Raw genomic sequence first — 14183 nt, 5'->3', positions numbered from 1 at the left:
ATGTAAAAATACATCACAATAGTAGCAAGGGCTTGGGAATGATAAAGGATTTGGTGAGAAGTAGGAAATGATACAAAAGGAAAACAGCATGGTATATGAACAAAGACCATTTACATATGTATTATGATAGAAGAAATAACTTAAAATTCAGCTGTAGGGTACATTTTCAACTTCTTTTTTAATGTTTTTATTTATTTTTGAGAATTTATTTTGAAAATACATTTTTAAAAACTTATCTTGAGAATACATTTTATCATGTTTTTCCCTCTCCTACAACTTCTCTTTGATCCTTTACTCTCATTATACATGCAACTATATGTTCCTTCTCTCTTAAAAAAAATGCCAAAGCCAACTAAATAAACAGCAACAAAAACAACAATAAGAACATGGATGAGCTGCAGAGCAACCAGGAAAATATCCAGCATGAGGGTGATTGGTAAATAATTGTGAAGATGTGGTGTTTTCCATATCTGATTTAAGTGTGGCTTTTTTTCAGTGAACAATGGGAAGAAAATAGGAACACAAGCAAATATTTGGGTGAGTGGAGCAATATCTTGGTTTGGAAATCATCTAGTTTGTCTTGCATAAGCCCTACCTATACTCATTCTTATTATAGAGTACTTCTTATTCATAGTCTATTTTGTCCTCTGCCCCAGGTAAACCTGGAAATATACGCATAGTAGTTTTTGTTGTCATGATCTGGGGAGCTGTTATACCTACAACTAACTCATAAAATATCTGTGACTGTGACATATCTCACCCTTCTAACATGTCCAAGACAACCTTCTACCACTGGGAATTAACTACAATAAGATGTCAATGGAAATTGAGAAAATTTGGGGTGGATTTATAGTATTTTATCTTTCAGTCAAAGACTTTCATAAAATGTCAATAATGTATCACTCATCCCATAGCACAATGGCTAATGTTGTTAGCTTCTGGCACAAGGCAGCAAAACTTGGTCACATTCCTTGTTCTTTACGTTTTGATAAGAATCTATATAATTGGCTATATTTTTGGAAAGGGAGTGCGGAGTGAACATGAATCCAAAAAGAGCTTTGCAAAAAGAGCTACCATAGAACTTCACCAAGTGGAACGCCACATATTGAATGAATACTCAGGTGTACCAACGAAGGGTGAAAATTCTACACTAGGTATAGGTAAGAAATATCAAGTTGATTTATTATAGCATCATAAAAATGATTGGGTCCTGGTATACTCATGGCCTATGAGGAATAGAATTTGTTATTTCCCAGAACTGAAGACTTGATATATGAAACAAGCACATGAATAGCACTCTCCCCACACATGGGAGAGTTAAGGATGAGTTAGTCACATTTCATCACTATGACAGAATAGCTGAGTAAATCCACTTCAAGCATGGAAGGTTTACCTGACAGTGGGTGAGCATGGTTGGGTCACAGCTTTTCATTTGGCTCTTTTGAGAAAGCCAACATGATGTGGGGCCATGTGCAGTGAGACAGAATGTCATGGTTCTACCAAAATACTCTGCAGAAGGCAGAAAGAACAAACAAGGGCCAAGATGTACTTTTCAAAAGCAAACCCACAGTGGCTTATCTCCTCCAACTTACCCACTAGTTTTTAGAATCTTACAAAAATACCATCAATCTGTGAATCCAGTTATAAATAAATAAACTGATGATGTTAGAGGCCTTAAATAGAATCCACAAAGACCTGGGTAATGAGGTCCATAACATATTGTAGGATATTTATACAATTCCTACTTGTACCAAGTGTATATAGTACATGCTTTTTTTGAAAAATGCCCAAAAGGGTGTCCAATCCTCTTTGCAATCTGGCTTCTTACATATGATAATATTGATGTAGCTCTCTCTAGCCCATATTCTTCTGTCACACAAAACAACTGATTAACTTAACTCTCAAGATCCAATCAGTCACCTGTCAATAGCTACCAACTGAGGACAAAGCCTTCAGCATGTGGGGCTTATCAGGAGACATTTTACAATCAAATGATTAACAACTAGTAATAGTATTAACTATTATTATTGTTGTTATTGTTATAATTGTGAAAGAACTTAATTTCTCATTATATTCAGTGTATGAAACGAAGAGTTGCAACAGTATGATTCTTCTGGAAGCTGGAAATAACACGATGGAGATTGACTGCACTAGTGCTCTCAAAGAAAACAAGAGTGGAGGTACTGTGTTTAAAATGAGCAAATTCTCCTTCTTAGTGACTGGGCAGAGATTGCTCAGAGGTTAAGTGCACTGACTGCTCTTCCATAGGTCCTGAGTTCAATTTCTAGCAACCACATAGTGGCTCACAATCATCTATAATGGTATCAGATGCCCTCTTAAGGCATGTAGGCATACATGCAGACAGAGCACTCATACCTAAAAAAAATAGATAAATAAATAAAATTAATAAAAAGAATTTAAAAATCAACTCATTGTTATAACTTTATCTTCCTTGGATTTACAGATGTCAATTAGTAATGATGATGCGTTCACTCACAATTTCCCAGGGAGAGGAATTCTAACAGCAGGTAGAAAAGATCTTCCTTGACTACTCATTAGGCATACCCCAGAGCCAAAGTTGAGGGGCTCTTATAAGGGCAGCATATTTTGCAGCATACACTGAAGTAAGAGCAGAATTGTACTGCTGTCCTTTCTGACAAAGTGCAGGCTTGTCAAATTTCAGTATGATAGTCTATCATCTTAAAATTCAACAGTGCCAGGAAATCATTGCCTTGCCCACTATTGCTTTTGAGATTTGATTTATAAAGACAGTTGCTCTCTATCCTGGCAAACTCATTCTTTTAAAAGACAGTATGGCAAATACTGTAGGATTGGGGCTCTTTGTCATAACTATTGAACTTTTCTGAGTTCTTTTTTTTTTTTTTTGTAAATGCAGGCATAGATGATGTGCTGATAAAGGGCCATGTCTGCATCAGTCAAACTTCCCATGCAAAGACAGAGAGCAGGCTGGGTTTGACATCACCCTCAATAAATGTCTGAATAAAGAAGGGAGGGATGGGGTGGAGAATGAAGAAAGAAAAGATGGAAATGCATATAAAGAATTTCATATAGAAAGATCTGGTAATCTTGAAAGAGAGGGCACTTCTGCTGTATTACTCCACAAATTTCTAATACTCCTGCCTCATCACTACTAATTGAAATCTGTAAATCCAAGGAAGATAAAGTTATAAAGATGAGTTGATTTTTAAATTCTTTTTATTAATTTTATTTATTTATGTATTTTTTTCGGTATGAGTGCTCTGTCTGCATGTATGCCTACATGCCATAGAGGGCATCTGATTCCATTATAGATGGTTGTGAGCCACCATGTGGTTACTAGAAATTGAACTCAGGACCTCTGGAAGAGCAGTCAGTGCACTTAACCTCCGAGCCATCTCTCCAGCCCCAATGAGTTGATTTTTAAAAGTGTAGTAAATAATAACAGAGGTGGTGATTGATTTTAGTCTAAAACAGGAGGTGTGTCTGAGGCTGCCCAAAGAGCATTGATTTCTGCTTTGGCATGATTGGGATGGGGACCTACTGCTTTGATTTTTATATTTAGAAAAACATTCACCAATAATTCTAATTTCCCTGTACACTGATTCACATCCTAAAAGGGGTACATCAAATGTAGGCTCATCTATTTCAGTGATGGAATGCTGTTCTGAGTTGAACCTCCCAACATTCAATAGATAGACCCATCTTTAATTTTCTACTGGAAGCTCTAACACCACTATAGGAGTTAGTACTTGACTAGACAAATGGTTTTCAGCATATTTTTTGTCATAATCAGGTGAGTATCAATAGAAACTAGTTTAATATTTACAGTGTTAGACAGTTTTATTCTGGGGGTAATAAAGCAGTTCACTATCTAGAATGTCTTTACTATAAACCCGTACAACTTTCTTTAATTTTACATCAAATCAAAAAGCAAGATTTTATAATATAGTAAAATCTACACCCTATAAAATAACAAGAACACATGGATAATTTGAGTTTATGTATGTAACATAGAAATTAACTCCTAATTCCATGAAAAAAGGATCGATAAGAAAAGAGAGATAAAAGAGAAAGAAAAAGATGAGGGAAGGAGGAAGGTATAAAGAGGAAAGGAAGGTATATAGAGATAGAGAAGAGTGGAGAATGAGTGAGGACGAATAATTAGATAACTTTGAGGGAACTTGTAGTATAAGGTGGTAATGCATTTTTCCTCAGTCTGATTGTCCTTTGGATCACAGGTAATTGCAAACCGTGTTTTACACACACATACACACACACACACACACACACACACACACACACACACGTGCATATATATCATATACAGTGATTTTATATACACATATATTGTCTTAGTTAGGTCTCTAATGCCATGATGAACCACCATGACCAAAAGCAACTTGAGGAAGAAAGGATTTGTTTCACTTACATTTCAAGTAACAGCTCATCATCGAGAGAAGTCAAAGCAGGAACTCAAACAGGGAAGGAACATGGAGGCAGGAGCTGATGCAGAGTTTAAGGAGGGTGCTGCTTACTGACTTCCTCCCTACAGCCTGCTCAACCTGATTTCTTATAGCTCCTAGAGCTATCAGCCCAAGGATGCCACCATCCATCATTAGCTGGGCCCTCCAACATCAATCATTAATTAAGAAAATGCCCTACAGGCTTGTTTACAATCTGTCTTATGGAGGCATTTTCTCATTTGAGGGTCCCTCCTTTTCCATTATTGTAGCTTGTGTCAAGTTGACATAATACTAGCTAACACAGAGTGTCCTCTCCCTTCCTCCCTCTCTCTCTATCCCTTTCTGTCTCAGTCTCTCTCTCTCTCTCTCTCTCTCTCTCTCTCTCTGTGTGTGTGTGTGTGTGTGTGTGTGTGTGTGTATTCATTTGTGTCTATCTGTGTATAAAATTCCATGCCTAACAGTACTTACAGTATGTTATACATGCAATTTAAGGGATACCCATCAGTAATTGTACTAAACACATTATGCTTACTTTACAGTCCACATGTAAGACATTTGTGTATCAATCTTTTGTATTATATCTTTTTTCCCCTCAGATGAGACTGCAGTTGCTCTTATTGCATATCAGTCCCTTGGGAAGTCTCTAAACGAATCCTTTTTTACTAACAATGAAGGAATACAGAAAGTAAAATTGAACTCTCTTATTGTGAGTGGTGCCATTCGTTCAGAAGTCAAACCTGTCCTGTCTGAACCTGTACTCCTGACTTTACAAAATACTCAGGTGAGCTTACTCTCAAAAAATCCTTTAAAAACAACTTTAAAGTTTATTTTTATTTTATGTGCATGAGTGTTTTGCTTTCACTGACATCTGTGCACAAGAGCATATAGTGCCCACAGAAGACAGAGTATAAGATCTCCTATAACTAGACTTCCTGACAGTTATGGGACACAATGTGGATGTTGGGTATAGAAATTGGGTCCTCTGTAAGAGCAGTTAATTCTCTTAAGTACTGAGATAATATCCCCTTTGTGAAGTGTTTAAAGGGGCAGGTGATCTAATCAAATTTCTAAAAAGAGACAAGATCTAACTGTGATCATTGTAAAATAAGAGAAATTACAAAATGTTGAGAAACTTCAATCCTGTGTAACTTCATTACTGTTATTATTTGTATTTTCATATCAACAGTCAATCAACCATGGTTAAGAAAGCAGTCCACAGGCCCTAATCTTCCACTGTTGAAGTATTCGATCAAAGAAGATATTTTCACATGCCTCTAGATTCAAATGGGTACTTCAAAGCCTTTGGTCACACAGATAGTCCAATTTAAATTTATTGGCAGTTAAAACAAAACAAGAGACATTAATGTTGGAAAAGGAATTATGAAGAGCTAGGGTCACCAGGGCTGTGAGTGAGATTAAAGAGTGAGAGGGGACACACTAACAAGAATACACTTTACATACATATGGAATTGTGAAGAGAACATTCAATATCAGTTACACAATTTTTAAAATTTCAAGTGTGTATATTGATGGGAATGCAGAAAATAGAGAGTCATTGAAAAACGTAGTTGGGAATATATAGCCAGTAAGGAAAATGATATGGAGCCTATCAAAAAATGAGAGAGGAAACTACAATGGAATCTATCAATCCCCCTGTTGCATACATCCAAAGGATAGAAACCAGGGTTTTGGAAAGAGACTGTACTTTCATAATTCCAGTAACATTAGTGACAGTAACCAAGACTTGGAGGGAAAATACTTAATCCATCCAGGGCAGGATATGTAAATAACATATAATAAATATTATAAAATATGATGTTGCTTTGGGTTATATAATTTCAAATGGTCAGATCTGAAAATAATCATAGGAGTAGTGACACTATATAGACTGAGCAGATTGTGTTTAGGAAAATATATATACATATACATGTGACCTAACATCGATTAATGGAAAAAAGAAGCCAAGAATTTGAAAGAGAGCAAGGAAGGGTAAGTGGGAGTATTTGGAGGGAGGAAAGAGAAAGAAGACATATTAGTCAGATTTCTTTAAAAGAACTGAAATAATAGAATGACAGAAAGGCTAAGGATCCATTAGTTCCATTAGTTGTTTAGCCCATGAGACCAGATGTCTCAGCAATTCCAGTTTGGTGATTGAGTCCCAGTGATGTCCTAGAGAGCTGCTGGTCTTCAGTCTACTTTAGAATCCTGAAGAAGCAATATGCTAACTCCAGTGAAAGAATGCTTCAGCATCAGGATAGATGAACTTGCCAGAGAGAGTGAGGGTAAACAGGCAAAAAAAAAAAAAAAAAAAAAAGCAGTACCTCTTTCTTCCATGTCTTTTTATGTGGGTTGCAGCAAGAAGGAGTAGATGAGATTTAGGAGGGTGTCTTCTGACCTCAAATGAACTAGATTTAGGGTGGATCCTCAGACTTTAAATAATACAATGAAGAAAAACCCCTGATATATATGCCCAGATGCTTGGGTTTTAGTCAAATACAGATGTAGTCAACACAGAGAAAACAATGTAATTACAATTCCAAAAAACAAAACTAGTAATAAAACAACAACAAGAAATAGCATTGCCTTTCAGTGTCTCAATTGAAGGTCAAGTCTGATAAACCTTTTATGATCTCACTCAAACTGAAAAGCTAAACAGTAGAATTCTTAGTTTCTGTATAGTAGAGCCTACTAGGGGATAGATTTGTGGAAAAACCGGGAAACATGGGCTATGAAAACAAACTTTAAGTTATAACATTTTGGAGACTTAATGTGACTTAGCAATAATAGGAGTGAATCTTGAGATGATTAAATACTTTTATTAATAGAAATTAATTATAAATAATTTGGGATAAATAATGATGTTACATTTATATAATGTATTAAAATTACATTCTCCCCTTCATGTTAATGTATTTTGGTCCTTCTGTTGTGTGACACATTTCCTAAAGAAATGAGCATAAATGTGTATTTACTCCAGATATGGAACCCTCAAGACAGCAAAGTAATCATACCACAAAATTCCAATTTAATGAAGAAATTTAATTGTTAGGGTAAAAGTGAGTGGTTACTCATCAGAGCACAGATGTCTAGAAGACAGGTTCTTCACAAAAGGACCAATCCAGTGTGGGTGAGGTCCTTTTCATGAAACCTGGAAGCTCTGAGATCTCTACATGTCTTGTAGGCAGCTCTAAAGGTCAAAAAGTCTTCTTTCCTCAGCAATCCTCAAAGTTTATATAACCTTAAGGAAGTATGGGGCCTTGTGAATCAGGAATTTCCTGAGACTTCTGAGATATGCACTTCCTGAATCTCAAGGATTGAATGATTCAGCTCAAAAGAAATTAGTGTAACATATACTCACTGTATATCATTTTTTTTCAATTAAAATACAGTTGCCTCATTTCCCTTCTCTTTCCTCCCTTCAACACACTCTCATACACCCCACCTTTGCTCTTTCTCATATTCCTGGTCTCTTTTTTTTAATTGTTACTATTGCATACATATACTTAAAATAGTGTATTTTCCCAAGATAATCACTGAAATTATATGCTTATTAGCTTAGTTCTTATCTTAGTTAGGGTTTCGATTGTTGGATACTTTCATAGCACTGTTCATCACTGAAGGAAATCAGGACAGGAATGCAAACAGGACAGGATCCTGGAAGCAGGAGCTGATGCACAGACTATGGATGAGTGTTGCTTACTGGCTTGCATCCATATGGCTTGGTCAGCCTGCATTCTTATAGAACCCAGGACTACCAGTCCAGGGATAGCACAACCCACTATGAACTGGGCTCTCTCCCATTGATGACTAATTGGAAAAATGCATTACAGCTCAATCTCATGGAGGCATTTCCTCAATTGAAGCTCCTTCCTCTCTCTGATGACTAGCTGTGTCAAGTTGACACACAAAACCAGTCAGTACAGCTTTATTATTCCATTCATAAATCTGTGAATGCACACTGTACTTTAAATATATACATTTTACTTTGTGAATTATTTGGCACCTCAAAAAAGCTGAGAATGAAGTGCTAAGTCACATATATACTTCCATAAAGGGAAACTATTATCATGCTGAAACCTATGTAGGCAATGGGGCCATGGGAATTGTTGAGCATGCTGAGAGTCAGAGGTAGGAAAGAGGGACTAGCCTTTTCCAGGGGGAGCCTGGAGCAGAAAGAGGGACTCAAAAAAGACACTTGACATTTCTCTTCAAGTAGTGATCTCTCACTACAGTCCCTCATTTGTTTTGTCAGTGACAAGAAACTGGTAAGTCCATTCTAAGTCAGTGCACAGGGCACTGAGATATGCATAAAGACAGAGAATAAATGATGAAACAAAAATCTATGTGAGATGAGAGGATGTGAAATGTCCCCACATATGTTTTCCTCAATCCAGTGTGTGTCAGATTAATCTAAGTGGAGAAGTTAAAATGTAGAGGTGCAGCAAAGATAGAAGGATCAGGAAAGGTGAGGGATGAGAAAGATTAGAGAGAAAGATTAGAAGGGAAATCATTAAATCACATATGCAACCCAATGTCACATATCCTAATTAAAGATAAAGAAAAGTTGGAATTATGAAACAAAAATCATGTTCCTTCATACTGTTTTCTTTGCAGCCCATTGACCCAAGAGCAGAACATCTCTGTGTCCATTGGGAAGGATCAGAGGAAGGAGGCAGCTGGTCCACTAAGGGCTGTTCTCATATGTACACCAATGACTCCTACACCATTTGCAAGTGTTTCCAGCTGTCCAGCTTTGCTGTGCTCATGGCTCTATCCCTCGAGGTATCAAATCTCACAGGTCTCAGCAATAAACGTGATATTACTTCAATATATATCTATAAAAGATATCCAGAAAGAATAAGTTAATTGTAGGTTTGATGAGAGATGATTCCAAGAAACACCCTTAATAACAGTTGAGTGTGAACTTGTTGCCACCTCTGTTGTCTCACTGAAGCTTCATTGAAAGATTGATTGCCAAGGTTTAATCAACTGAACTGACTGACTAGGAATGTGTACTCTTCCCTCTTCCTCACTGACTCTTCCATGGACATCCCCTCTGAAGATACATGCTTGGTCAAAGATGCTAACCATCCAAGAAAGAGGAGGGCCATGCTTCTGTCAAATGTTTTGTTAGTTACTTTGCTGTTACTGTGATAAAATTTTGTGACTGAAAGCAATATAAAGAGGGTTCATTTGACTATCTGGTTCCAAAGGGATGGTGTGCATCATGGCATTGAAAGTGTGGCATCACATCAGAAGCAGGAAGCAGAGAGGTCACACTTTGTCCACAGATAGGAAGCAGAGAAAGCAAAAGAGAAGGGGAAATGGTGCACAGTTATAAACCTTCAACACCTCCCCAGAGTGACATATACCCTTTGGAAAGAGAGTATCTCTTAAAGGCTCTGTAACTTCTCCAATGTACACCACCAACTGGGGAATCAATTTTGAAGTACACAAGTCGATGGGGACATTTCACTTCTGAACCCCTACAAAGTTGCATGGGTAGCTTCTCTCCCCTGATAGAATTTCCAAACAAATGCCCAAGAAATACCAGTAGTGGATTGTGGAGATGAAATGGGAACAGTATGCATGCCAACGCATATAGTATTTACAAGTTAATTGCTACTTTGGGTGTATGTGTCTCATAGTACCCTTGGAAAATGCTTGGAATCAGTGCAGAACATTCAGTTCAGAGTTATCATAATTGAAGGATGGTGGATCTTGGGTATGACACATGACCTTCCTTCAGTAATTTTATTTCAGCTGTGTCCAGTGGTAGCATGTTATGAAAATTTCATAGTAACTAAAAAATAAAATCATGACTCAAGTCATTTAAAGAAATACAGTTGTAGAAACATCAGGTGGGTGGGTTAAGCAAAGCTGGGGAAATCCTGACTCTTCCATAAGTGTGTCTGGAGTAAGCACAACCCAGCAAGGAAAACCCTCATATGTTGGGAAGTAAGGTCAGCAGACCCCAAAGTAGTAGGTTCCAAGGGGATCTGGAATTAAAGGCATTACTTCACTTGCAAGACAGTTATATCTAAATTTTCCTGGCTGAACCAAACTAAGGCAAGTAGCTATCATCAAATACTTAGCATGGCCCCCTAGAATTTTTAGATGTCAAATGAGTCTGAGATAACTTAAGTTGAAAGACAGTCACCTAATGGCTTCCTATTAACATGAAATAACAAAATTATCAAAGCTCCTACTTCATAGGAAATAAAAATACTTATTCTAGGGCCAAATATCAGTGACAATGACCCAGAAAACAAATACAGATTACTCTAAATACCAGGTTTTTATAGTAAGAGAACAAAGAAAATAGTGGATGAAGTCAATTCGAACACAATTGTGGAACACCAGATAGGTGGGTCACAGTAAGCTTGGAAATCTGGTACAGCCTCAGAGGCTGAAGACATTTTGAGCCTTTTGGTTAGTAAAGGTTAGGGGTTTGCTTGTGTGTTTCAAAAGGATTTACAGAATATACATAAGGATGCTAGGTGGCACACTGGTGGTTATAGATGCTATCACAAGGCTAAAAACAACCACCATATTATTACCGCTATTCTGCAATGTTCCAGTTCTCCAGTCACAGGTTTCATTCAGTAAGTCAGCCTTGTAGGATGTTTAATACTTGTGGCTGTTAGTATCTAATTTAAATTTGCACTCCCCTGTTTCACTTTAGCCTCTGTTTATTAACTATTTTACTATTCAATGTCCATCATGCTGTTTACTTCCACATTCATGTTTCATTTAGTTACTATTTACTAAGTGAATAACATGTGCTAAGCACTAATCTCAACTGCAATGGTACAACAGATAATGTGACATGACAAGGCCCCAGACTTCCTAATGCTGATGTTCATGATGACTGTAGTGTATACGTGGAGACTCTGATGTATTCTTCTGTGGCTTGTAGGAGGACTCTGTGCTTTCTGCACTCTCTGTGATCACCTACGTGGGACTGAGTCTTTCTCTATTGTGCCTATTCCTGGCGGTTGTCACCTTTCTCTTGTGCCAGCCCATACAGAATACAAGCACTACACTCCACCTACAGCTCTCTATCTGCCTCTTCCTGGCTGATCTCCTCTTCCTCACAGGCATCAACAGAACTGAGCCTAAGGTTAGTTACTTCATTGTCCAAATAAGTCATAGCCATCTTGTCTGGAGCAAGCATAAAGAGAGGGATTCATCAGTAGAGATGTCTAGAGGAAATGCAGAATGGAAATTTCAGCTCTCTTTATGTGTAGAATTGAAAAAATTTGTATATTTGATTATTTTAAAACTGAAAGCATTCCTAACAGCAGTGTTACCTGACAATGTTCTTGGTGTATGTGGTATCTGTGTGTCTATGTGTAGTGCATGAACATGAGTGTACAGGTATGAGCAGTTATGTGTATGAATGTAGCTGCCAGAGCAGGGTGTCAGGTATCTATCTCTATTGTGTCCTCTTTATTGCCTTGAGACACAGTTTCTCATTGAATCAGGAGCTTGCTATTTTGGCTAGGGTGGCTGACCAGAGAGCTTTTGGGATGTATCTACCTCCCCCACCTCATAGTGTTGAAGTTGTAGGCACCTACAGCCATGCAAAACTTTTATGTGGTTGTTGGGGATTTGAACTCATGTTCACGTTTGCAAAGCAAGTGCTTTTACTCACTGAGTCATCCCCCAAGCCATAGCTAAGTTTCATAACATTTGTCAATAGAAGTAAACAAATACATTTGAAGTATGCCAATTCTTCACCTACATGGTAAAGACATCTCTGTTATCATCTATACACGGCTTCAAAGTCGCCCTGACTTGATCATCCCATGCTGTGTATACATGTTGAAATGCTATAACATACCACAAGACCATGTTAAATTAATAGGCATCCATTAAAATAATAATGCACGGTCTTGTTTCTGTAGTCAGCTACTTGGGAAGCCACAGGAGGATTGTGAGTCAGAGGTCAGCCCTGGCAATGTGGTAAGACTCTAGCTCAAAATAAATAATTAAAAACACAGAAAATTGGTGGGCTCATTAAGAAGAGATTGCTACACTGGGCTCACCACTCATCAATAGTTCATTGTTGATATTGTTAGTGGTTTCTGTATAGAAGGACAAGGGTTTCCTTCTCACTGTCTCTGTTCCTCTGTCACAGACTGATGTATAAAAGGAAGTATTCCCAGAAGTGGCCCTGTGAACTTTGAATTCCTAGTTGCTAGAGGAAGCTAGGAACATCTGTCTATTAGGAAATCTATGGTCTTCAGTAAGGTGCTTTGCATCACTAAATGAACAGAGGCCAGATCAAGCTAATTAGCATATGCATTCTCTCTAAAGATTATCATCTTGTGTGGTGAGAATACTTGAAATCTACCCTTGGCAGTTTCTGAATGCTGGGTATGATACAAACTGATAGAGAAGTTACCTCACGTTAAAGACTCTGCAAAAACAACCAAACCCCAAATTAAATATACACGAACAACAAGAAAACCCAGAAAATAAAATACAAGATAAAACACTTACATGTTTTATCTGTCTCCACTTACATGGTAATGATAAAATTTCCTTGTTAAAGAAATGTTTTGTTTCATATGTTATTCATTTTTTATTTATTATCCTTATATATTTTGTTAATATTTTCCCATAAAGAGGAGGATATTTTCATGTTTCCTTTTGTAAATGATATTTGGCAGTTTTTGATATTAGAATCTGACTTCATAGAGTGATCAGGGAAGTAATTTTACAGTACAAGCTGCAAAGTATTTGTGATACTTATGGATCACTGTGGTGGTATTGTGTTCCCCAAAATATTGTGTACCCTAATAAACTTATCTGGGATCAGAGACAGAACAGCCACTAGATACAAAGGCTAGAAAATGGTGGCACTAATGCCTTTAATCCTAGCATTCCAGAAGCAGAAATCCATGTGTTCAAGGATAGAGCTAAGCATGGTGACTCACACCTTTAATCCCAGAAAGCAAGCATTTAATCCCAGGGAGTGATGGTAGAAAGCAGAAAGGTATAAAGGTGTGAGGACCAGAAACTAGTAGCATTTGACTGGTTAAGCTTTTAGGCTTTGAGTAGCAGTTCAGCTGAGATCCATTGGGATGAGGACACAGAGGCTTCCAGCCTGAGGAAACAGCATCAGCTGTGGAACTGACAAGGTGAGGTGGCTGTGACTTGTTCTGTCTCTCTGATCTTCCAGCATTCACCCCAATACCTGGCTTCAGATTTGTTTTTATTAATAAGACCTTCTAAGATTCCTACTACAGATCACAAGTAGGCATGTATTTTAAAGCTCAATTTCCTAATATTTATTTCTATTATCATCTTATTTATGTTGTGTAAACTTGGGTGTCCATCTACTGAAAGTGATGAAATCTCATCCTGAGAGAACATTTATTGTATTATGCAGCACTAATAAACAGTAAATGTTGTTCTCGGAGGGCTCATTATCATTTTCTTTAAACATGGATCTTGCAACAAAGAGTTGATGATGAACTTTTTTTTTTTTTGCCTTTTATCTAAGACACATTCAGCTAGGAAGGAAAATAAAACCAATATGGAAAGAGTGTCAGTGAATGGTTGCTTTCAAGAAAGTACCCAACATAACAATTGCAGGTAGATTCCACTGAAGACCTCCAGGAGGCAGTCTAGAGTAATGATATAGAGTTCTGTTTAAAGTTCTAGGGCAATGGAGTATGGGTCTATAAACCCTTGTGAATTACCAATCTG

The 14183-nt window shown here is 37.4% G+C and overlaps 1 protein-coding gene across 6 annotated transcripts in view; it reads left to right on the top strand.

The window, feature by feature from the left end:
* Positions 1 to 14183, top strand: part of LOC114684971 (adhesion G protein-coupled receptor E4) — a 67406-nt gene that overhangs the window by 39593 nt on the left and 13630 nt on the right. For 5 of the 6 annotated variants that reach the window (XM_037197933.1, XM_037197935.1, XM_037197930.1 and 2 more), the window contains 6 exons: positions 497 to 537; positions 1025 to 1160; positions 2079 to 2180; positions 5060 to 5244; positions 9078 to 9245; positions 11383 to 11586. In XM_037197933.1, coding sequence (XP_037053828.1) covers positions 497 to 537; positions 1025 to 1160; positions 2079 to 2180; positions 5060 to 5244; positions 9078 to 9245; positions 11383 to 11586 — 836 coding nt within the window. The remainder of the gene's footprint in view (positions 1 to 496; positions 538 to 1024; positions 1161 to 2078; positions 2181 to 5059; positions 5245 to 9077; positions 9246 to 11382; positions 11587 to 14183) is intronic. The other variant, XM_037197934.1, reaches the window with a different exon arrangement.

The sequence above is a fragment of the Peromyscus leucopus genome, chromosome 22 (genome assembly GCF_004664715.2).
Source record: "Peromyscus leucopus breed LL Stock chromosome 22, UCI_PerLeu_2.1, whole genome shotgun sequence".
Taxonomy (NCBI): Eukaryota; Metazoa; Chordata; class Mammalia; order Rodentia; family Cricetidae; genus Peromyscus; species Peromyscus leucopus.
This window is presented reverse-complemented; position numbering and strand designations above follow the sequence as displayed.